This window comes from Peromyscus eremicus, chromosome 1, assembly GCF_949786415.1.
Source record: "Peromyscus eremicus chromosome 1, PerEre_H2_v1, whole genome shotgun sequence".
NCBI classification, from domain to species: domain Eukaryota; kingdom Metazoa; phylum Chordata; class Mammalia; order Rodentia; family Cricetidae; genus Peromyscus; species Peromyscus eremicus.
In genome coordinates, this window is record NC_081416.1 from 189,921,317 (window position 1) to 189,948,228 (window position 26,912).

At 36.6% G+C, this 26,912-nt stretch overlaps 1 protein-coding gene across 1 annotated transcript; it reads right to left on the reverse strand.

Moving 5' to 3' along the window:
• Positions 1–394: 394 nt before the first annotated feature.
• Positions 395–26,249, reverse strand: LOC131894460 (vomeronasal type-2 receptor 116-like). The gene is made up of 8 exons (XM_059244718.1): positions 26,220–26,249; positions 24,758–24,789; positions 16,592–16,759; positions 6,182–6,482; positions 5,019–5,825; positions 4,062–4,280; positions 2,474–2,597; positions 395–1,323 (listed from the first exon to the last, which is right to left on the reverse strand). The coding sequence occupies exons 1-8, from the start codon at positions 26,247–26,249 to the stop codon at positions 395–397; spliced, it is 2,610 nt and encodes an 869-aa protein (XP_059100701.1).
• Between the last annotated feature and the right edge of the window lie 663 nt (positions 26,250–26,912).

Here is a 26,912-nt window from a genome sequence, read left to right on the forward strand (position 1 = left end):
GATGGTGGGACTGGCCATCTTTATTCCCAGAAGAAGTGGTGTGAAGCTGTCCATCTTAGAAGAACAGAAGCAGATGCAGGTAGATCTCCATGCGTTCAAAATATCATGATATTCACGGAAAGTTTCAGTCAAGGCCAGATACATACTGAGGTCCTGCTCTTGTGGAAATACAACCTGGTTTCAAGTGTGGATAACTCCAATAACTCCAGTATAAAGAGGCTATAGTACAATTAGATGACTGTAGACAGAAAATTTCCTGTAAGCAGATGACCATGTAAAAGCACAAAGAATCAAACCCATACTCTAATTGTATAACATATATTTGCAGTAGAGATCAACTGGTCTTCATCTTTGAAATTCATGTCTTAAAATGAGAACTATGTTCATTTTTAAACTAGGTTTTGAGAGTGGTATGCCTTCTAGAATGTGGTCTTTTCCTGATATGATGAACTGAGTTCTTATCTGGCCTTATTAAGATAATATAGCACTTAGGGACAAAAATGAAGCCAAGGAGGGCTGCACTAGAAGCCAAGATAGAGAAGACTTCCATAGCCACCATGACCTTCCCCTTGGTGCTGTGGTAGACAGGGAGAAATGTGATCCACACACAGAAGAACACCAGCATGCTGAATGATAGGAACTTGGCTTCATTGAATGTGTCTGGAAGATTCCGTGACATAAAAGCCATAGTAAAACTCCCAAGTGCCAAAGAGCAGAGATATCCCAGTATACCATGGAATGCAAAATCTGAACCCTTGTTACAAACAAGTATGATATGTCCATGTTCAGCATGAGCATCTTGGTCAAGGAAGGGAGGGGAGGTCCCTAGCCAGATTCCACAGAAGACAAGGTGGATCAGAGTACATATGGGGATGATGAAGTTTGGAGCCTTTGATATTATTAACCACCTCACAATTCTCCCTGGAAAAGTAACCTTGAAGGCAATAAGCACAGTGATAGCTTTGGCCAACACAGTGGCAAGAGCCACAGTGAAAGCACCTCCAAATGTGATCTGCTGCAGGATACAGGTGGCAGTGTTGGGATGGCCAATGAAGAGCAAGGAACATAGGAAACAGACAGTGAGTGTGATAAGCAATGTATAACTAAGAGTCCTATTATTAGCTTTGACAATTGGAGTGTCTCTGTGCTTCACAAAGAGTCCAAGAGCCACAGTTGTGAGTACAGAGAAGCACAGAGCTATGGTTGTGAGAGATATTCCTAAGAGGTCCTCATGGTTAAGAAAACTCACAGCTTTCTGGAGGCAGTGTTTCTTCTCTGTGTTTGCATAATGACTCTCTGGACATTTGATGCACTTTTCTATATCTGATCAGAAATGAAGGTGAGATTTAATCCAAGCTGAAGTTATCCCTTTTATTCTAAGCCATTTTTCTATACTTTTTGACAGAACTGCTTTCTACATCACTTTACTTTTTTCTCAGGGACAAAGAAACACAAACTCTGTTGTGAACATTTTCATATTTATACCACCCAACTTCCTTATCTGATATTCCAGTTATTATTTACATGAACTTATAAAGTGTATTGACACAACTCAGCCCTCTGTCCTCTTGCTCCATTCCTCAACTTTTCCCACTTTTACTTCCCAACTTAATGTGTTCTCTGATCTCTTCTTTTTACATTTTAATCCTCACTGAGTCTATTCAGTGATGCTAGTATTTACATAATATGGAGGCAACTGCTGGAACATGGGCAACATTTCAGAGTCCACAACCTTAAAGAAAAAGTGATGTTCCTCTTTTGGTAGTAGTTATCAATTACTAGTAGCTTCTCTTACAACCCATCTTCTTTATAGTGATGTAAATTAAATACACCTTACTCTTTTCTCTCTCATATACCTTCAAGCCTCTTGTGCTATTGGTGTATCTATTTTGGAATTTATTAGAACACTGAATTACAATCCTGACCATTGGAAATGCTTTGAGGATATTATTTTATATACTGTTTCTCAGAATTGGCATATAAAAATGGACATAATCCTATTCATTAAGGAAATTTGAAATTTTATTTATGCTCTACAGTCAATAATTATATAATGGGGATATCAAACACAAATTGTTAATTTTCTGTTTTGGTTGGGAAGAATCATTATTAAAATAATCTATCAAACATTTATGTGAGTTCTAATCATTATTGAAATACAGTTAGGAAAACAGCCAATTTGCGTACTTTATTACTATGTGTTAAATTATGTGGGGAAATAAGGCATATTGATTAGTACAGAGAAATGGGGTTTCCTGCAGGAAACAATAGCTGAATTTCATCAGAAATGTAAATCAATTATAAATTTCAGTGCCTGCTCTGCACTATTTCAAGACATGGTGATGCACAATTCATATCCTAAATAAGAGAAAGAATAAATTTTTGTGAATTCTATCTAGATAATTTTTCAGTTTTTAAGATAATGCAGAATCCTGTATAAATTTGGAACTATTCCTGTAAGATTTCTGCTTACCTGTCTCATTGGAAATCTCATTGTCTGCACAAGGAGTGCAATCATAGCAGCAAACAGCCTTGCCCTCTAGGGAAATTTTCCTGAATCCAGGACCACAGCTCTCACTGCACACAAAATGAGGAATCTGAGAGAAAATGGGAGCAAAGTTAACAAAATCTCATGGTTTATTGAAAGTCTCAATAATATTTTTAATATCACATAATTAATTTTCAAATTTTATTCCTATAAAAGTAGAAAAGGAATTTGAGCTTCTGTGAACTATACAAAATTGGTCTGAGGATTATCCCATTATTAGACAGTTTGGGTCATAATGAGGTAGGGGCAAGTTTGATACAGTTAAGTCATAGAAGCCATGACCTAGAAGGTCAAGTGGTCCTTCCAGATGGATCTTGTCTCTGGGCTTGCTTTCTAATGTGTTGGGAAACTTTTATTTCCACCATGATTGTAAATCTTTCTTGTCAACTTGACAGGAGTTACAATCACCATGTAAACAAATTGTTGGGGTTCACTCTAAGAGTGAGCATCACCATTCTATAGGCTTTTGTCTCAGAATTGAGAATGAGAAAAAGGTGATTTGTGATATTTACATTTTTCTATTGACTGAGAATATGATATCATCAGCAACCTCATACTCCTAGAGCAATAAATTTCCAAATAAAGGGCTGAAGGCTCATACTGCCAGCCAAAAGAAACACTTGCATAAGTTACATTAAGTATGTATGTATCTTCAGTAGCAGAACAAGAGATAACATCCACACATGCACGCTATAGTATTTCAATTCAAGGGGTAGATGAAAGAAATGATAACTGATTATCTTCTGTAATTTTAAGCATGGAATCAAGATGAACTACTCAAATTTTATATACACTGAAGGAATTCCAATAGATATATTGTGTATTGGTTTGAATGAAAAGTGGCAATTATAAACACAGATATGTGACTACATATTTCCTCAGTGGTAGTGCTATCTTGAGAGTTATCGCAGCTTTGAGAGTTGCAGACTTATTGGCAGAATTATTTCAGTGGTTGGGGATTTTGAAAATTTTTGACCCTCACCTAATTCCAGTATTCACTCTCTGCTTCCAGTGTGTGGACTGAGACATTTTGTTTCAGGTTCCTGCCCATCTCTCCATGCTTGCCACATACTGATATTCCTCGTGAATATAAAAGATACTCAAAACTCCAGAAATGTAATTCCGATAAACTCTTTTTTTCCAAAAGTCATTTCTGGTGATGGTGTTTGATTATAGCAAGAAAATATAACTTATTTACATTTCTGTTGTGATTATAGAGATTTTCCACATCAGAGTTCCTGTGAGACTTTATGAGGATTGCATATACCACATCTCAGGTGTACTTAATTTGTGTCAAATTGACAAAATTTAACCCATGCACCACTGAATATTAGCAGACATTGAAAGCTTAAATATGTCCTTTTTTAACAATCAGGGGATGATAAAACACTGTCTTCTAGTAGTTATTTTTTTGTCTTTGTCTACTGGTAATTTTATAGTACTGGGATTTAATTTCAAAAGTAGAAGTTGTTATATTAAAAGAAGTTTAATGCATTGAGGAAATATATCCCACCTCTGAATATTTTTCTGGCCATCGTATCATCTTCTCAGATAAAGTCAACTGTTGACTCTGGGGAGCATTGGGCAAAAAATTTCCTACTTTCACTTTTAGTCCAAGACCCTTTGGAAAATTCCAAAAGTTGAGAATATCATACTTATCATCATCTAACTTCTGTTTCCATTCTAAAGCCATGTTGCCTCCCACATGGATATTCCTCAAGAAAGGATGAAGCTGAAAGTGATGCAAGAATACATTTTAATGTAGGACTGAGAGTTTATATACCAATGGATTATAGAATAACTCTCAATGTTCATTATCTGTGGTATAGGACACAATAATAATATAGGTATCATTGAAGGTCAGCAATGGTGATCTAAGTTAATGGGATACAATTCTACATCTGAGGAACAGTCAGCCTCAGGAACATCTTCTGTACAACCTTAGGAATGGAATCGGTGAGTATTCATTGAAGCAAATCTCAATTTCTTTAAAAGAAAGCTATACCCATTTACACACAGGGTTTATCCCAAAGATCATTGAGTGAAATGGGGGTACTTATGACTAAACAGCAGTTAAAAGAAATCATTTTTGTACTAATAACTTGGTATAATGAGCTTTCATCATTTTACTGAGAAAATTCTTAGGTTTCTGGTGTAATCATTACAATAAAAAAATGTGCACCTTTTGTGACACAATTTTTATATTGATTAAAATCATTTCTTCTTTGTCACTAGCACCATATTCCTCAGCAACATGAACACAAAGATCTGCACTGACATGGAAGAGATAATAACACATGAAGAATCTCCTGTGTATGGATACACATACACACACACACACATGTGTATATGTATGTATGTAGATATACAATATGTAAAATCCTGAAATATTTAATACCTAGTTTGGTGTCTCTGAACACTCTCAAAATTTCACATTGTTGATGCTCTAATACAATGAAAGGAATATTACCTGCCAGGAGAAGAACACCATTCTTTCCCCATTTCCAAATGGTTGCCTTTGTACTTGATTAAGGCTCATCTCATGGAGACTCTGGGCCACAGTATAGACAGCCTTGTATGTATTGTAGCTGTCTTCATTCATTACCATATCAAACATATGCCTAGGCAGTAATTCCAAGGAAGCATTGGGTTGGCAGTTCTCCAAAAGACGACAATCCAGCTCTGAAAATGAGCACTTGAAGAACAAAAACCACAACTTAGGAAGGTAATTGTCTTCTGGGTATTTATAAGGATTAATTGTTTGGATAAAATTTTTAAATTCAGGCACTTGCTCATGGTGTTGTGAAAAAATGAGACTTCCATGGAATGAATCTAGCAAGAAATAATCAGCAATATTAGTAACATCCCACTCAGAGGTCATGACCCAGACTTTACTGGTCAAAATCTGTTGCCCTAGATTTGTCATTAAACCTTGTAGTGAATCATTGTCACCATAAATGATGATAATATTGGCCAATGTTTCCTGGATGATGCCAAGTCTTTTCCAGTATTTGTATGAAAATGAATTCCAGGTGCTTGGGATCATTTCAACAAAAGCTATGCAGACTTGATTTTTCTCCATATTTTCTCTGATATCTGCTAGAAACTGAGTCCCTCTGTGATCATCTCGGATAAGAAGACCAACCCAGGTCCAGCCAAAATGAAGCATCAAAGAGACCATGGCAAGAGACAGAGTTGTGCCTTGGGGGGCCATCTGGTAGAGAGAAGTAAACTGACCTCGGTCACTGAAGATAGGCTCAAAAGGACCAATAGTGAGCTGAAGAGAAAAAAAATTGGAAAGAAGAGAAAGAACAATGGCATTATGCACAATCCTTGTTCTGTAGAAACAGATGGAAATGGTTAGCACAATGACAGATTCACCATGATTTTAATTGAAAATTTCTGTGGCAGAATTTTTCAGAAAATTGCTGGCCTATTTTTTATTTTTATTAATCCTCCTTGTCTACTCCAACCTCCCCTTTCTTTTCCCAATGAATGGAATAGAGGTCCATCTCCAACTGTCTGGACAATTGTCATTGATATCTAACTAATCCAAATTTACCTTTTTACCTATGGAAACAACTGAAATGTCAGGAAAGGCGATCTGCATTTTTATCCCAAACAACTCCTCACCTGGGGAAACTTGTAGAGCTGAAGCAGTGTTGCAATATGGGCAGATTTTGCCCACGATGGTCCTGTTATTGCAGCAGTTAACATTCTCTCATTTACACAGTTATAATTGCAGTATACATGGCGAATACTACTCAGGCCTATGAGCCAAAACAGAGCATTCATAAGAATATTTTTCTCACTGTATGGGACATTATAAAAGTGAAATCCCAGAGACATGTTTGGTAAAAGATGAGGGTTCCTGTTGATCTCCTCAATGGCAAATACCAGGGCCAGAACCAACTGGTGTATTTTAAAATTATACCTGTAGAGATTGAATAAAAACATACCTGAGGAAATTACAGATCACACAAAACTGCAGATTCCAACTTCAAAGACTAAGAGACAGATTCCAGAATTCCTGAGTGCAGCTGGGTATTTCAGTGTTTGTGGAAACTGCAATGCCTCTATATATAAGCACAAAGTAGGAGAACTAAGCCCCTATTTTTGACTAAGATTAAATGAAAGACATTCAAGGCTTTAAACATATCTCTGAATTTGCTTCCAGCCCTACAACTTCCAGATGCCTCACAAGCTTTTCATTGCCAAAGACAAAAGGGGCTTTACTCAAATGTTGGGACCGTGGTAATTCCCTGTGATCCATCAGTCCAAATGATTGGACCCTGTAGCTATAGGATGGCCTATCTGTCAAATATGTGTGGAGAGTACTGCTAGCTTAATAAAAGAATGCAATTGAGTTAAATGTGCTAAGATCTGATACTCATAGTATCTAGGAAAAAATGAGGTCTTCTACTGAGCAAAAAAAAAAAATCATCAACTGTTTAATGACTGTATGACCCAGTATAAGACTCAACTCCTAGCCCCAATGTGAATTCAGTTTGTCATCAACCAGCTATCCCTCTTGCCTGATGATGACCTACAGGTACTCATACAAGACTATTATCAGATGAAAGATGAAACCAGGAACATGGGAGATGCAATACTTACTTTTAATAAAATTATTTGTGCCTAAACCAGGAGCCTCATCCCAGGTAGAAGAACTGATTGATCTAGCCCAGTATCTCATATGAGGAAAAGGAAACTCCACTACTATATACATGGACCATCAGTTCATGCGATTTTACAAGTGGGTATGTCAACTGTGTGATCTATACAGAAAGATGGCTTTTCACTGCTGGAAAAAGGACATTAAAAAATCTTGGCCCTCCTAGTGGCTATGTGGCTTCCTCTAGAAATTGCTGTCCTCCATGTGCACACAGTATAACTCATGGTCTGACAGCTGACACTAAAATTTATTGATGTTTTGATGACTCACACTACAAACAAGTGCTACCTGAGACTGCAGGGTAAAGAAAAATAGTCAGTATAAAACTATATGTAGCCAGGAGATTTCTTATGTCCTGATCTGATGGCAGTTGGGACAAATCTCTCCCACTTGCATCCCCCAAGTAAACACACAGAGGCTTACATTAATTATGACTGCATCGCCATGGCTCAAGGTTTTTGCTAGCTAGCTCTTACAACTTAAATTAGCCCAAGACTATTAATCTATGTATCACCACATATACTGTGGCTTTACCCACATCCCATTAAATGTTGCTCCTTCAGTGTCTCGCTGGTGTCTCTCTCCCTGCCTTCTTCCTGTCTCTTTTTTTGAATTTCACACTGACACTAAGCTGTTTTCCCATAAGTCAAATGGCTTTATTTATCAACCAATCAGATCAACACATATTTGCAGTATACAGAAAGACATTCCTCCATGTGTTGATGTGTTGATGGAAGGTACCAGAGGAAAAGTTCATTCTCTCAGAAATAACGGGCTGGATTCTATTAAAAAAAAAAACCTTCACCAGGCTATTTCCCTGGGTACAACAAAACTTTCTGAGTGGTTCAGACCAAGGTATGTTATAGCTATACTTGACTCACTAACATGGCATACCACAATGACACACCAGGAATGTGTTAAAGTAAATCAAAAATAGAGAGTCCTTACCCAGGAATGGATTCAGATGAAAGACTAATACCATGTCAGACATTGGAAAAACTGACTTCAACCAAGATCTGCCTTGCTGGGGAAGGGAAAAAATACTTGCAACTTTCTTAAAAATATCGTTTTTGAGTGATTAGAAGTGTTCCCCCATAGACTAAAAGTGTTCCAATAGTAGCTAAAAAGCTCAGGCATAAATGGGTGCTCCAATTTGGCTTCCTTCTAGCAATAGGGTCCAACAATGTCCTGATTTTCATAAACTAAACTCTCTTAATTAATAGCTATGGCTTTAGACACAGAGCAGAAACTTCACTGTATATCTAGACCTCAGAGTTATGAGCTGGCAGGAAGAATGAACAGGACATAAAAAGAAACTCCAACAAAATTCTCATTAGAGTCCAGAAAAAGATGGATAGGCTTCCTCCTTTACTGTGCCTCAGTTCACTGTTCCTCACACAGGGAGGAATTAACTACCCATGAGATTATATTTGGAAGAATTCCCCAACTGCTTCCCAGGCTCAGAGACAAGCAGTTGACAAAACTCTTTAATCATTCCCTTATCAAATCACTAAAGGCCCTCCAGTTCTCCACACAGGCTATTCACTGAATTATCTGAGATACCCAGCCATCTTCTGAGTCCACTACCAATTTCACTTTGCTTAAGTAGAGTGATATCCTCTGTGTCAATTGAGTAGCCAAAGGGACACTGGAGCTAATCTGTTAAGGACCCTACAAGGTCATTCTCTCCAGTCCTCTGGTGGTGAATGTAGGTGCTCTTACATCACAGACCCACCACACCCAGATAAAGAAAGTAGAAGTCACAGATGATATTCTCAAATGGAATGTCTCTGAACTATGGGCCCATTAATAATAAGGTTTCATTGGTCCTCAGGTTCTTGCACTCCCTGCTCTTATACCTCTTCCTGAATCTTGTGTTTTTCACTATGGGTACAAATACAGTGTCACAGTCCAAGCCTCACTGTTCTCAGGACAGGACAGGAGATTGAGGATGACAGATACATGGAAGGTATTATCTGATGTGACTACAGACCAGCAGCCTTTATCTCATCTTGACCTTTACTTGCTGATGCCTACTTTAAGTGTTTGTCTGTATTGGAGAAATGAAGGAAGTGAGAGTTTATCTTTTTAGATAGTAACACAGAGTTTACGATTCCATGCTTTCCCTGTGGCTTTGTCCCATAGTTGCCAACATCAAGGAGGTTTCCATTGAAATCTGGAGATTCCTAAAAAGATTGATTTAAAAAGATTCTGGTCTTTGGGAAATAGGAATATCCTAGGAAATCAGACTCTATGCTGCAGGTGGGACCTTAGGAATAGATTTATATAATTCCCATCCAAAATCAGCCAGAATTGCTGGTTATGCTTAGATCATGCCCTCATACTACATAGGGATATGAAATAAACAGACTGTCAGCTCATTGACTGACATACTTACAGTGACTGGGGGTAGCCTTAATTAACATTAGGAGACTTACAAAGGACAAAGAAATATAATATCCCAAATGTTTAATCTACACACTTTTCCTTATTTGGATAGCTGATATTCAGACTAATGGGATGATTTATAATATACATATGCAATATTACTGGGCCTCTGGGACTACTTTGTGACATATACAAACAGTTTGACTAAATGGCTCTTCTAACTGTTTCCAAACTAAGTAGATATGTTGATCAGAACTCAGAGGTAATAAAAGTTCCTGTTACTGAATTAAAAAACAGATTTCTCTGTAGAAATGTTCCTACAAAATTGGAGAGGCTTAGAGTTTTCATAAAATATAGGAAAGTATGTATGGATTTGGGAGAAATCCATTTCTCTTTACTAACTGATCAGGAGCAATTAGAGAAGTTCTTGGCATGGTTGTGAAAATGTTTGCTCCCCCTGACAAACTACTCACTATCAGCACTGGGTGGGCATCTAACTCTCATTCTGATTGGATCATAAAATAAATGGTCATGATTTGGCTCACTCCCTGAGAACAGTGGTGAATGTAGCAGTGTCCCAGTCCTTAGTAGGCCTCCAGAGCTTAGCACAACTGACTGGATGGTGGAAGTGCCATTCAGCTTGGAAAGCCCAGCAAATTAATAGCACCATCTGATGAAAATGAAAACAACGCACATAGTTTTCAGAAAGACTCTAAATGTATTAAACTTGCTTTTTGCTTCTGTAGTTCCAATTCTAACAAACTGTTCCTCTTAACTGATGTATTTTAACACAGGACATGTTTTTTGTACTTAAAAGCTCATCCTGAGAAAGTCTCCATGCTACCCTGGGATTCTGATCACCCAGTATAGTTGCAGGCTGGCTAAAAAAGGTTTTCTATTGGCTTAAATTGTGTTCCAACATTTTCTCTGGTGAATACCCTAAACAATTAATTGTATAAATGAAACCGGGAATAAAAATTAGTTGACATCATCCAGTTATGAGCCCTGCAAGATGCAACAATAACTGACCTAATAAGACATGCCCTCTGATGCAATAGCAGAAGAAATGTTACACGAATATTCAAATAATTTTCTGTTTGCATTGAGGGCATGTTCCATGAGAAGAAATTCATTCATAGCATGGTTATTTGGAACACAAAAGAGACCATAACCCCAAGGAGAGAATATAATAATATTATTATGCTAAATGGACATAGAATTAGCATGATTCCTAATAATTTATTTGTCAAAACATAAATGAGAACATTGATCCATTTTTGTCACAGAAACTTCTCCTGAAAGGTATAAGTTAAGAGAGACTTTCAACTGATCATTTTGGAGAGAAGGAGGCACTGGATAATGCTCAGCTTCAGATGAGGAACACACAGTATTCTCAAGCACAGAAATCTCAGTGATCTTCCAGAGGTTGTAGATAATTAAAAGAAAATTATTTTCCAGAAAGAACAGAGTAATTGTAGATACAAATGAATAGTATCAGTGGCACCAGAGCTGCAAAACGTCATGCTAGAAAAAAAAAAGAAAAGAAAAGAAAACCTCAAGCATCGAGAAGAGAGTTTTATGTGAAATCACACCACTAGCCGTAGGGATTTTGTACTTGATAGGTTTTGTGATAGTCAGTTATTATCAAAGATTTGAACTCCAATAGGTTTACCACAGTCCAGAGAAGGCTCAATTTTTTATGAGTAATACAACAATATAGACAGGACTCTTTGGGGAGAAAGAAGAAATGTCAAATTTGTTGAACAGAAGGTTATTATAAAGGAGCACATACGGAAGGAGTTAGCGGAGGATTGAATGTAATCAAAACACACTGCACTCTTAATTAATTCATGAAAGCATTTAAAAACCAACAAGAAAGCAGCCAGACACACCAAAGTGATAAATAAAGACAGGCATGTACTGGAAGGGAAATGGGCACAAAATTCCTTCATAGTGGAAACCAAGAAAAATAGTGGAAATCAAGTTTTCTTTCCTACCAAAGCGATTTGAATGTGTATGTATGTGTATATATATATATATATATATATATATATATGTGTGTGTGTGTGTGTGTGTGTGTGTGTGTGTGTATGTATACATGTAAACGTATATATAATGCATGCATTTTGAGAATTTCTTACATGTATGAAGTCTTCTGAGCACATTATATTCATAATCCCTGTTATTTTTTACATGAAAAGACAGCAGAGGCACTCAAATCCTCCAAGCACTAAGCAATGATAAAGGGATAAAAACTTTAATCACAAAATCTGATCAGTATATGTTAGATCTCTGTTTTTTTTTCTATATAAGAACATCAAAAATTATGTCAAGTTCATATATGATACTGAAATGTGGGATTTTTGAACTTGAATGATTTATTATTAGATTTTTAAAATGAAAATGCACCAAGATAGGTCTGGAGAACATCATACCAGTTTCTTGGAAGAGGTCAATGGGAGAGAGAAGAAAGACAGCCATGCTTAAGTACTTGAGTTCATCAAACATGGAGGTCAGACAGAGATGGAGAAGCCACATTGTAGGGAAAATGGCTTCAGAGAAAGAGAAAGGGAGCCCAAGATATCACAGAAGCATAGTGAGGATCTGCCCAGAACCCAAAAGAAAGAAATAGAAAGAAAAAAAATAAAATTAGGATTTTCTGACTGAGCACTCAGCTGTCTTCAAAACCAAGGAAAGTTATGACATACTCAAGTGCATAAATGTTGTGATCTAAATATTCACTATCATTATACACAAGAAAGTTTAATCCTTTCTCTTATGTACTAGTTAAAATTGATTTTGGATTTTAATATATTTCATTCACATTAAATTTTTAAAATTTTGACTAATGTGAAAAACTTTAGATATTGGCAAAAATGGTGAGAAATAAAAATACAAGATTCTGTCTCTTCATAGATATATATTAGTAACCTATGATGTACAATATTGTCACTGGATGATAGCTGTAGGAGATAGACAGACATATTGAAAGGTTTAGAAATCTGAGAATGTGTTGTAGGAATTATTGTCCCTGCATTGTGTAATTTGCACAGGAAATCAGAGATGTCATTATTTATTTATTCAATTACATTAGATACAAGAGTGACATTGGATAATTTAATATTTATTAATCTTATTAGACAAAATCAGTCTAAAATGTTCTGAATTATTATTGAATGTGAATACAGTGATAGATAGACATATATATTTCTGCAAGTGACACATTGAGGTAAATATTAAAAGAATTCCCATAGTGCTAACAATGACAGCCATCAGTACTCACTTCTGCAAGAATCCAAAGAACATTCTTACACCAGGTAGGCTGGTGTGTCTCTGATTAGCTGTATGTGTGTTTCTTGCTGTGTTGTAAAATACCATGGCAGATTACACATTTTTTGTCAAACACCCTAAGAAAAGGGGAGCTAGCAAATAAGATCTCGATGCTAATGAAAAGTACAAAGTGAGTATAAACAAAGCACAGTGGATCCAACAGAATGGACACGAAAGAAGGGCTTTCTAATAAATTAATGCAGTCCACATAGACCTTCATACAAAGATGTAGAGAGCATTCAAAGTTCACTGTGCCCTTATGAAGAGAAAAGGCCACAGATCTTCAATTCATGGAAAGAAGAGATCAATTATGAGGCCACAGGCAGCAATGGAGGGAAGAGCTCAGAATCATGATATAGGTAGGCATCAAGATATTTTCACTGCTAATACACAAAAGGAAGATAGATTGGGGGAAAACATGAAAGCTGACTTTACTATCTGAGTTATACTCCAGGAAATTGATAGTTATATCTCTTTATTACTTTTTTTTCAATTTTCCAAAAATACAATGTATATATATTTATGTGTATGTGGTGTTACTCTTAACTATTTTTGTTCCAAAAGATAATAACACTTCTGTTTTCTGATCCAGTAAAGAATTATTTTTAAAGAACATAGTAAACCCTGTTAGTACAGGCAAGGGGAGCAGTTCAAGGTCACTCAAAACAAAACACTTATCTAGATTATAGGCTACTTAATGCATTTTTCTTATTTATTTCTATGACAGCATCTGACACACAAAATTTAAACAGGAATCTTTCCTGGGAGAGAAATATAAGACAGCTTAGAAAATAAGCGTAGAGAATAGCATAGCTTTGCAAAAGACTTATCAGGAGGGTAGAGATTAAAGACACAGGATCAGAGTTGGCAGAAGTGGTTTTCTCAGCCAGACTTCAATTAAAGAGCCCACACACTCCCCACCTCCACACTTTTCTCAAAACACTACCCACTGCTTTCAAAAATAAGACTGTAGAAATTGCAAAGAATATCTAATGGGACTGTTCAATGGGTTTCTAGTCTTACCCCATACCCTTGGCAAATAAAGCCCTATAAATTATGTAATGAAACAAACTGAAGTGCTCTTCCATTCTTACCCTTGTATTCGCCTTCGTTTAGTGATTTTAGGCGTTTTAGGGCACAGTAACCAGAATAAATCTACTTATCAAGAGAACATAGTTATCACTTGAGCGTCCATGAAAAATTTCCAGTCTCTTCTCCTATTTCCAGTCAGATACCTATTTGACTTCATCACTATGAATGGAACCTAAAGTACTTGGGGGAAAGAATAGAAAAAACTCAGATAGCAGAGGATGGTTTCGATCCATCAACCTCTGGGTTATGGGCCCAGCACGCTTCCACTGCGCCATTCTGCTCTACTTTAAGACAGTGCTAATAAAACCCTTAACTTTTTTATTTAATTGCTATTATTAAAAAGCAGTGTTGATAAATCTTGGTCATTTTAAGTTAGGTTATTTGTTTGAAAAATTTTACATTTTATAATAAAAGTCTTATCCTGAAAGTTTCATGAACATGACTGCCTAAACATGATATGAATTAAGAAGACAATAGTAGATATACCAAAGTGGTTGGGAAAAAGACCATAGGGTCTTATTTCTATACAAAGAACTAGAGGCAACTAAGGAGTATCAAAAGTCAGAGAAATAGTCTTCTACAGGGAAAAGCAAAGACATTGACTATCCAATAGTAAATGGTCATCCTCAAAACTATGCATAGGAGTACATTTATGAAGACTGATTTGTTTGTAGTTAGGAACATGTATATATATATATATATATATATATATATATATATATATATATATATATATATATATATATGTTTATGTATTAATAAGTTTTTAAACAGTCCGTAAGTTTGGAAGGGAAGAAGAAGAGTTATGTGACAAAGTTTGGAGTTAAGAAGGAAAAGAGAAATACTCCAATTATATTACAATTTCAAAAATAAATGAAGAAATAAAAAATTTGAAAACAAGCATCACACTGCAAAGTATTTTAGAATAAGCTGCAAGGAATGCTTTTCGATTTTGATGTATGAAACTGCTCACAAAGGACAAAAACTCCTAACATCCAAATTGTAGAAGATAAATTTCATATGATACTTGGATTTTTGTCACATTATTAACATAAGAAATTTTTGGAGATTTGGGGTAATCTACATTGACATATCTAGTTAACCACAATTTAAAATCAATGGGATAGACATGTTCTTCATCTCATACATTTCTTGAGACTGCACCAGTTTGAATTTAGAAGGATAACTGGCACCATGTAACAGGATTTGTCATATAGAAAAAAGTATAGTTCACCTAGGGCAAAAACATAGCTCTGAGTATGGTATGACTTTGATGTCAACACACACATGGTGGAAGGTTAAATTGTCCTTCACAGATGATCTCTCACCAGCATGTGAGACCTGAGGCATGAGTGTCCATGGACACACACACAAATTTTGGTAAAAATGCCTTGTAAAGTCTGTATCATGTGCAGTCCATTAGACTAAGTCATGTTGCCTCAAAAGAAAACTTACATTAATCTGGAATGATATATAATATTATGTTTGTATATTATATCATCTTAATGGTTATAATAGCCCTCAAGTAAAATCTGTTTAAAAATCCTGCCCACAGCTAACAAGTTTTGTAATGTTGATTATTAAGATGATCATTTCTAGGCATGTAAATATATGCATGAAAAGAGTCAAAGAAACTTAGACAGTAGGCATATTTCCTCTTTGAAAACATATATGCACTCTCTCAGTGTAATAAAGAATGTAATCAGAAGCCTTAAAAAATAATTTTAGCTTGTTCCCCAACTTGTATGAAAAATTAGAAAAGGTGTTGTACAATGGAAGATTTTGAGGGAGGAATGGAAAGGGAGAAAGACACACATATTACTCTTTTGTAGTAACAAATATATCTCCCTACCACAAACTTAATTTTATTTCTGACTTAGTAAGAAACAACCCTAAGTGGCTACAACCTTGTCATTTTGTCTTATGACCACATCCATGAAAATGAGATTAAAAACTTGTTAGAAATGCATGGAAAGACATGTAAAAGAGAAAAATGCTTCTGGAAGTAAAATATAAGTAAATAATTAATTTAACTAAAAATCTTTGAAGACAGGCATAGCTGTTTTGACAAGAAACTAATGCTAACTTCTAAATCTGACACCCTTACTGCTAAATCAGTGGTATCTAGCAGATGCAAACTTCTTACTCTACCATCACATCCCTCCATAGTAACAACTTTTGGTGGCATCACCTCTTTTTGCAAGAGTACATATACACTTCTACACTGTCCTGAAGAGCCAGGTAAACTTTGATAAAACCATTCTCCCTCTGAAGACCTAATAAAAGAAACATGTGTCTGTAAAGGCATGGCCAAGGAAGATCCTGTATTCAATTGTCATATTTGGAAACAAAAATCAATAAACAAACAATCTACTTATTGTATCATCTTTGAGAATAGAAAATAAATGTAGAATAGCATACAATTAAATAAGGAATTTTGGATGTGAAGAGGGTTTTTCATGATTAAAAATAAGAAGCATAGGAACTTGAATACACATATCACCTGGGTCATTTGTAACATGAAATCCGAAACAGCATAAATGAACAACAACACTTACTGTATGTGAAAGTCGGTATAAACGTTTGGCAGATAAGGATGTGGAACTTTGTTGACTGTGTACATAGTATGAACTGGGAAAAATACACCAATGGTTACATCTCCTTCATGGCGAAAATCTTCTTTGATTCTGATATAACACTCAGAGGAGCTATATGCATAAGCATGACTGTGATTAAACAAGATCCTGATAATAATAACCAAAAGAAAACATCCCACTAACACACATGTCTGCTCAGACATAAGTCTATTGGATCCAGATCTCACAGTGTCCAGCAGGTTTATACTTAGCTCTAGTGTTTGTGAGCATATGTTCTTCTAACTTTGTTGATGGGTGAGGTTGTCACAGTAACCCAGAGATCTGTCACACTCTGAGCACTTTCTTATACCTCTTCCACTGCCACTGACAATTCTGGAACTCTTTCTACCCTTGGGCTATGCATCTGAGGTCCTGTATTCAGTTGAAAAACAAGCAGGAAAATATGTTTATAGATTTTCTTCTGCACCCTTAGGCACCATGATTTCAGCTCAAACAACAGGCAGTAAGAGCTCAGGGATCAACTCCTCTTTGGATAATTTGGTCACAAGAATGAAGCAAGAAACTTTTCATATGAAAACAACTGAGATTGGTGTTAACAGCCTACAGCAGAGGATGACATTCCAAGTGTAGTGGGTAGAGAAAGGGCCAAAATCCCATGATGGACGGAACCCAGCAAAATAATTGAGACATCATGATTTTCCTAACCAAAGGAATTCAGTGGATTCTACCTTGCTTAGTGTCTGTGTCTCAGAGATTAATTGCTTCTATGATACATCTATGTATGCATATTAATGTAATGTCCACATCCAGTAAAATCCATTTATTTCTCACTTTGAGAAAATTAATAATCTTACTAAATTATTCAGTTCCAAATGGACCAACTGAGTCATGAAGTTTCCTGTTTAGATTCTATGCTTTGAGCTACTGCACATTTGCTGTCCTAGTTAATCCTCAGTAAATAATTGGGTAGATGTGTTGTTCTGATAAATACCTGTACCTAGTGCAGTGGGTTTACCAGCTACTTACCCTGTTCTGAGAACATGAGGATGATAGGAAATCCTTCCCTTTTCTCTATAAAGCATAATAATTTAATAGCCTCTAAATGTACACTCCACCTAATAAACCAAATGAAGCTGTAATGAGCAGCGTTCTATTTCCTAGTTCACAGGATAAGTTAACACAGTGAAAGTCTTTTGTATTATCTTGTATAAATGAGTGGATGCTCCAACACATTAATAAGTTCTCTAAAGAAAGGATGGAAGAGTAGAGTGAATAAAAACCTACAGTCAATTGTCTGAGGATAGATAACCATTATTATTTCTTTTTCAGTCACATGCATTAGAAGACAAACTGAAACATCAAAATAGTCCATTTGGCAGTGAAATTAGTAAATCCCTCCATCACTTGGGCTTCACATCTGGAAAAAGAAAGCAGGAGGTACTGAATTAACCAAACAGGATGTCTAGATGCTATGTGAATGTCTTCTAAGGGATTGCTATTTATGCACAACACTATTTGGACTTTGTCACTTACATTCTATGATATGTTGGTTTTTGATTTAGCATATTATATTATACCTTATTTTATATTTTTTGTTAACTCTTAGAAGCTCATTCCTTTTTTTTGTTTGTTTGTTTGTGTGTTTTCTCGAGACAGGGTTTCTCTGTGTAGCTTTGTGCCTTTCCTGGAACTCTCTTTGAAGACCAGGCTGGCCTCAATCTCACAGAGATCCACCTGCCTCTGCCTCCCAAGTGCTTGGATTAAAGTCGCATGCCACCACCGCCCAGCTGCTCATTCCTTTTTAATGAGAGACAAAAATCAAGTTGATCTCGATATGAGGGAAGAGTGGGAAGAACTGGTATTAGTGACGGAAAGTAAAGCTTTGATTAGAATGTATTGTGTGAGAAAATAATGTTTTTAATTAATAGAAGAATATTAAAAAGAAGGAAACCAAACGATTTCACCTTAATGGGCTAGATACTCATTCTTGTTATGGATTTGCTTATCCTGAACATAATGCACTTGTCAAAACAAACATCTAGTGCCTTATTGAATATCTTTCACACCATCATGGTATTCCAGACAGTGTAGTGGTATTTGCTCTGCTCACATGACCTCACAGCCCAAAGGAGGCAGTGCTTCCTGCCATTGTACATAATCTCTTAAATAGAGTTCAAGAAGGGTCACATTCCCCTTCTCTCTGCTTCTGCCTTTGAGGTGGATTCGCTCATGGTCAGATCAGATGATGACTTCTGCTGTCTACTCCATTCTGTATTCCTGAGTGTATTTCCTCAATTTGTATCTTAATAATTCTGTTACTCTTTTAATTAGACTTATATGTACTGATAGTAATAAGTGGTGCTCACATGATAAAAAGAGCCCACACTCCCTGTAGCTCCTGTCAGCAGCCTTGGCAGAGGTGGCAGATTGGCTCAGAGGCTTGTATGCTTGCTGCAAGTCAGCCTTGCTATCACCCTAGAGCCACTCGGTCCCAAACATGTGGATCTGAGCCTCATGTGTCCCCACTTGGGCTACTTGTGTGACCAAACCCTAATGCACACAGGTGGCTGCTACTGAGTTTATCCACCCTGCAGAGCCTGTGATGTCCAAACTCCCCAGGAACATCTTTTTCCCTGCTTAGGATGTCCAGCTGTATACAGCAGCCCTGCAGGAAGCCTATAGAACAGGTAGCTCACATGGCAGGTGATTTATTCATTCTCTGCCCAGGTGACTCACAAGGCAGCAGCTCTAGTATCCACTGTCAGAAGCACATGAGTTCTTCAGCAGGTTGAACACGAGGGAAAGATACACACACTAGGCACCTTTCTATTTCCATGCTTTTAGCGGGGGATCTGGTCACAGCCTTATAGTACCAACCAGACAAGTGGCTTCTGCCAGATGTGTGATCATGCCTGAGTGCTTCCAGTTCATTGGTGTATTGTCTCATTGTTATATACAATCTTTTGTGGTCCCAGCAACCTCACCTAGTGCTCAGGGGTTGCCTAGGTAAATGTTTAATTTACAGGAGCCATTCAGGGACCTGACTCAGCTTGCACCAGACCTGTTTTGGTGCTGCACCTGTGACACCAACTGGTCAAGCAACGATACTACACCCCCCAAAAAAATCACAAGAACTGAAACATCAGCTACCAAAGATTCCATCCAAGGTAAAACTACTTGATAATTCTACACTGTAAAACTGATTAATAAATGAATTAATAAAATGTTATTTACAAATTTTGAATATTTCTCTAAACATGGCAGAAAATGTTACATCACAAGAATTTAAAAACTTTTTTGCTTTTATGATGAATGAATTTTTACAGGACATATATGATCTTCCTGGCATGTATATGATAGACACCATTTTAGCATTTAGCATAATAATTCACATAGTATTGAAAAACTAGTTTAATAATAGTAACAAATAGGAGTCATTGTTGGGACTGATACAGGCTTTCCAAGGTAGCAATGAAGAAAGACTTAAGTAAAAACATTCTTTCTATGGAATCTGCTAACCAGGCTTTACAAGGTAGCAATGAAGACTTAAATAAAAAGATTCTTTCTCTGGAATCGGCTACCCAGGATTTACAATGAAGTAATAAAGACTTAAATAAATGAATCCTTTATTTATTTATTTATTTATTTTTTGGAATCTGCTAACTTAGCACAAGAGCTTCAGTCCATTACTATTAAATGTACAACCAGATTTGATTTTACTGATAATAAATGTGAGTACTTAATGAATAATGCAATAACTCTCCAGAGTAATGCTGCTGCTATTCAGATACTATATAGGAAAGAAAGATTATCATTAACTGATAATCGTTATATGGGATATGGGATCATGTGTTTCAGAAGAACATAAAAGTTCGCATGATTCCGTGAAATCTCTAGAATCCCTTACAACAGAGGAGATTCACTCAATGTAACTGACCCTAGGTGCCTGCTGCAAGCTCTGCAAGAAACTCTCAGTGAAGGCAAAGGAACTAGAAGAATAAGAGCATACAAATCATAACATCACCAGTTAGCTATCATACAATGGCTTATCATGTCATCATCCATGAGAAGCCAGCAAATGATATCCTGAGCCATAAATAGAATATATGTTGCAACATATTCTTATGAAAGATTTAAAAAAATGTTAAGGAAGTGATGGTCACCTATAGTATACACTGAACATATATAAAACAGATGTTAAATATGAGGTCTTTCAGAAATAGAATCATACCAGATGATTTGGATCAGTTGATCATAGCTCTTCTAGAATATAGTCAGCAATTACAATGGAAAAGCTGATTGGGAGAGAAAGCTCAGATCCAGGAAAAATAAGGTAATAACAGAGTTTTTGAGTTCTCCTAAGATCAAATTCTTAGTGAGGGACATTTCTCTGATAGAAAGGTATAAACCACTTATGATGAGCATACAATATCCCTATGCTATACAGCAGCTTTAGGTGCTTGGAAAAAAATTCAAGAACGAGGAAAACCAACTGAGCTACACCAAAATTTTCCAAGGTCCACCAAAACATTTTACTGTTTCTTTTTTTTACAAAGGCTGACCACAGTTATTAAAATGGCAGTGACCAAGAACTGAGACAAGTATTAACTGAGTACATGGTGTTTGACAATGCTAATTCAGAATGCAAGAGAATACTTACATCATTAAAGGTAAGGTCAGCACCTCTGAAAGAATGGATTCAATATAGAAATGGTGTTGAATCTCTTAACTATGGTAATGAGGCTTTGATATTAGAGGCAATTTCCAGAGTTGGAAGGAGACCTCAAGGTACCAAATCTTTTAACTGTGGTATACCAGGTCATATGAGCAGAATCTGTATCCAGAATGCTCCTAGAAGCAATACTCCTTCTAGAAATAACCCAAACAGAAGACCCTAACCTTCTGAATTATACAGAAGATGTGGCAATGCAGACATTGGAACAATGAATGTAGATCAACAATTGTTATATGAGGTAACCCTTTACTGGCAGGAATTGCCTCAAGGGGCCCCTCACAGACCCCCAAACTGAATGTGTTCCAAACATTTCCAGCCACTGTGGAGGAAATTCCTCTCCAGGATAATTAAATAACCCAGTGTCTAATATAAAAAAAAAAAGATACGGCACTGGATGATAGAACAGCTCTGATAGATGGATCAAAAATTCCAAAAGACACCATAAAACAAATATTTTGGCAGACTTCCATAAATGAGCAAAGAGCTAAGCTTAGAGTATGAATTAATGGTATTGCTCTTGAGGACCTGGCAGACATAGGTGTGGATGTGATTATAATACATCAAAATCATGGCATGCAAATTGGCCTCTTCAAGAGGTAAATGTCCAATTTTTAGAAATTGGAACACAATCTCAGGTAAAACAAAGTTCAAGATGGGTTAAATACATAGGGCCAGAAGGACAGAGAAGAAGGTTGAACTATATGTTGCAAATGTAGCATTGAATCTTTGCAGCTGAGATCTGTTACAGCAGTGGAATATCTAGATCAAAATTCATACAATCTCAGAAATGGAATACAAACAAATACATGTTTTCTAGGGATAATATTATAACATACTATAAAAAACAGCCACCAAACATTTAGGCTATACATAAACAGAGCACAACTGCTGTTGAACTCTCAGAAGTATCAACAGCCCTAACTTTAAAATGGCTACCTGATAAACCTGTGTGGGTTGGACAATTGCCTTTAATAAAAGAGAAGTTACCAGCTTTAGAAGAGTTGGTCCAAGAGCAGTTAAATGCTCAATACATTGAAGAATTTACCAGCCTGCTGTGGAATGTTCTGTATGGCAAATGTGTTGCTGATTAGTCAATAAATAAAACACTGATTGGCCATTGGCTAGGCAGGAGGTGTAGGCGAGACAAAGAGGAGAATAAAGCTGGGGATTGGAAGGCTGAGTCCGAGAGACACTGCCAGCCGCCGTCAGGACAAGGAAGATGTAAAGTACCGGTAAGCCACGAGCCATGTGGCAATGTATAGATTTATAGAAATAGATTAATTTAAGCTGTAAGAACAGTTAGCAAGAAGCCTGCCATGGCCATACAGTTTGTAACCAATATAAGTCTCTGTGTTTACTTGGTCGAATCTGAGAGGCTGTGGGACTGGCAGGTGAGAGAGATTTGTCCTGACTGTGTGCCAGGCAGGAAAACTAAAGCTACAAATGGCGTCCAACGTGGTGGCAAGAGTTTCCACCTAAAAACTGAGAAAAAAAAAGGTTCTAAAATGGAGCTAAAAACAGTTCCTAATTGTCTCTCTCAAATGAGCGGCAGCTGCCGGTTTGAGCTACTTGTGGGTTCCTAGTATGGCGGGAATGAGGCCTCTGCAAGTGGCACATTAAGCTGCATAGAGGATTTAGCCTTTGCTAGTACAAAACGAAAAAAGAGGTTTCTGGGCTACACGCTGCTTGGATAAAAGCATAGACCCACGATAGTTCCCAGAGCTGGTGGTAAACGTAGCCATGTTGGGAAGCTGAGGTAGGCGGAGCCAGCAGCCACAGCTGCTGCAGTTTAAAGCAATAGATTCACAATAAGACAGATTCAGATGTAATAGTTTACAATGTGTGTAAAATATATGTAGGCTTGAAAAAGACAAAAAGGTGATATATACAGTTATATAAACAAATACATAGTTTAAAAAAATAAAGTCTTTAAAGAGACAGTAAAATTAATATAGAAAATAAGCCACGTAAAGATGTATATTACACAGAGAATCTGGATTGTGTTGTCTTTGGGAATTTTAACTACAGAAAAACATTTGATTGTAAAAGCTGTTGAGTTATGCCAAAATGTATATCTTAAAGATACTTTGACTTCAAAATTTGGATATAAGGATATGTTACTTTGGAAAAGAGTCTCTACTTTTGTTCCCACAGAAAGCCAGAGGCTATGGATTTGTTTCAGATTAAGATACATCAGGTTTGACCAGCCAAGACCCCCTGAAAGGTCTCCAAAGACACCATGGCCTAGATGATCCAACATCCAGAATGGTTTCAAGGCAACTGGCTCAGACAATACAGCCTCACGGACTACTCCATGATCCTAACATTTTCTTTGTGTCCCCATAAGATACAGCGCCCCCCTCCAGCAGGAAGTAGTAAGAGAAGCTACGCCCAAATTCCCAAATTATATGTAATTTTACTTTGTTAAGGTTAAAACCTTCCTTTATGGCAAATGTGTTGCTGATTAGTCAATATATAAAACACTGATTGGCCATTGGCTAGGCAGGAAGTGTAGGCGGGACAAGGAGGAGAATAAAGCTTGGAAGTGGAAGGCTGAGTCAGAGAGACACTGCCAGCCGCCGCCATCAGGACAAGGAAGATATAAAGTACCGGTAAGCCACGAGCCATGTGGCAATGTATAGATTTATAGAAATGGATTAATCTAAGCTGTAAGAACAGTTAGCAAGAAGCCTGCCACGGCCATACAGTTTGTAACCAATATAAGTCTCTGTGTTTACTTGGTCGAGTCTGAGAGGCTGTGGGACTGGCAGGTGAGAGAGATTTGTCCTGACTGTGGGCCAGGCAGGAAAACTCAAGCTACACCAGCCCTTGGAATTCTTCTGTATTTGTTATTAGAAAAAAGTCTGGTAATTGGAGAATGCTGACAGATCTGAGAGATATTAATAAAGTAATTCAGTCTATGGGCTCACAACAGAACCAGATGCCCTTTCCCTCTCTGCTACACAAAGAATGGCCTATAATAGTTATTGACTTAAAAGACTGTTTCTTTACCATACCTCTAAAAGAAAAGGATAGAGAAAAATTTGCCTTCACAGAACCTAATTATAATTCCCAGCCAGGCAAGAGCTATCAGTGGAAGATCTTCCCACATGGAATAATAATAGCCCTACTCTGTGCCAATATTTTGTGCAAAATCCATTGAAAAGAATTCAAAGGAAATTCCCACAATCCATAATTTATCATTATATGAATGATATCTTATTAGCTGATCCAAAGTTAGGTACCTTAGAAAGCATGTTTGAAGAAGTAAACAAAGTTATGACTCATTAGGGACTATAAATTTTTCCTGAAAAAAATAGAAAGAGGAGATTCTATTAATTTCTTAGGATATAAAATAGAGCTGCAAAGGATTAGACCCCAAAAGGTACAACTCAGGAGAGATCCATTTTGGAATCTTAATAATCTTCAAAAATTGTTAGGAAGCATTTCCATCTTACAGGCTATCCTTGGAACACCTGAAGATGGACTAGTACATTTGGCTAAATCCTAAATGGGGACAAGGACTTTAATAGTCCAAGGGAATTATCAGCTTAAGCTGAGAAGGAATTAACTCTAGTAGAAAGGAAAATATGAGCTTTGCAAGTAGATCATGTGAATCCAGAACTTAGGTACATTCTGGTCATACTCCTCTCCAGATACTACCACACATGGATTTTGATGCAGAGGGAAGATTTTATAGTGGAATGGACATTTCTACCATGAAAACCAAGTAAGAACTTAAAGACTTATATGGAAAAGATCTCTGAATTGATTCTAAAAGGAAAATTAAGACTTTGCCAGTTAATAGGAATGGACCCAGCAGAAATTGTAGTACCTTTAAATTTCCTCATTATGGAAAGATAATGAATACTGGCAGAGAACCTGCAGTAACCTTTTGGGAGAGATTAACAGCTGTCATCTCAAAAAACATGAGAATAAAATTCATGAAGACAACTGAATAGGTCCTTCCTCACATTGTATGGCAAAAACCAATTTTTGGAGTCCCCATATTCTATACTGGTGTAAATAAATCAGGAAAGGCAGGATATAATCAGGAGACTTAAGTAAAGTGGTTCAAAGCCCATATAATTCTCTACAAAAGACAAAATTGTATGCCATTCTTATCATACTAATGGACTTCACAGAACTCCTCAATATTGTCACTGACTTTAAATATGTAGAGAGAGTTTTTCTATACATTGAAATTTCTGAATGTGTTCCTGATAAAACAGAATTAACTTTGCTATTTATAGTATAATTACAGGAAATTATCAGAAATAGATCAGAAATAGGAAACATTATATATATATATATATATATATATATATATATATATATATATATATATATATATACATAGTCATACATCAGAACCCATACACGTCTGCCAGGACCTCTAGCACTAGGTAATGATGAGATTGACCAGTTACTAATAAGAAATGTGTTAGAAGTCTCAGAAATTCATAAGAAACACTGTAAATATCAAGAGTTTGAAGAAGAATTTCTTCATCACTTGGCAACAAGCCAAGGGAATTGTAAGAAAATGTCCAGTTTGTTCCTTCTATAACCAAATTCCATTACCTGCAGGAAGCAATCCAAAAGATATACAAAGTAATGATATGTGGCAGATGGATGTGTTTCGTTTCACAGAATTTGGAAGATTAAAATATCTACATCATACTATTGATACTTATTTAGGATTTCAATGGGCTACTCCAAGAGTTCTGAAAAGGCTAATTCTATGATAATCCACCAATTAGAAGTTATGGCCATCATGGGAATACCTGTACAAATTAAGACTGACAATGCTTCAGCATATGTCTCAAATAAAATGAGACAGGTTTTGCTTATTACAATATAAAGCACAATACAGGCATACCACATAATCTCACAGGACAAACAGCCATAGAAAGGTCCAATTGAACATTAAAGGATATGCTAAATAATCAACAACAGGTAACAATAACTCTTATAAATAGATTGCATAATGCTTTATTAACCTTGAATTTTCTCAGTGCTGATGAGAAAGGAACAACAGCTGTGTAGAGACATTGGACAATAGAAAAAACTTCTGAGCCAAACTAATTGGTTTATTTCAAAGATGTGTTGACCTCAGAATGGAAACCAGGATATTTCTTATGTTGGGGAAGGGGTTTGCTTTTGTGTTTTCAGGAGAAGGAAAGGTATGGATATGAACAAAATTAATAAAAAACTGATTCAAACAGGAGAAGCCCCTTGATGAGGAGAAGGAAAAGCTCATATCCACTTATGTGACATCACTACAAGTTGTGAGAAAAATTTAACAAACAAGAGTTGTGACAGGGTTCTGTTATCTGTCTTTACAGAATAATAGGAATACCCATCTTTAGGAAATCATAAGACCTTGGACACCCCGACGTCTATAGCAGAAGGGAAGAACTTATTGGTACCCATATACTCTACCGGGTAATATCTCACTGCCTAACATCAATATCTCTTTAATTCTAGAATAGTTGTGGTCCCGATTCAATTATAAATCAAGCTTTCTTTGGAGTTGAAATGTGGCTC

What these genes read in the sequence shown, in the direction of transcription:
- LOC131894460 (XM_059244718.1), bottom strand. Translation starts at nt 26,249, where the DNA reads ATGTGGTATGCCTGTATTGTGCTTTATATT. An exon ending in AGCTCTACAAGTTTCCCCAG is followed by an intron (nt 5,826 to 6,181) that starts GTGAGGAGTTGT and finishes TTTTCTCTTCAG; the next exon opens with CTCACTATTGGTCCTTTTGA. An exon ending in GGCCAGAAAAATATTCAGAG is followed by an intron (nt 2,598 to 4,061) that starts GTGGGATATATT and finishes ATTTTCTCTCAG; the next exon opens with ATTCCTCATTTTGTGTGCAG.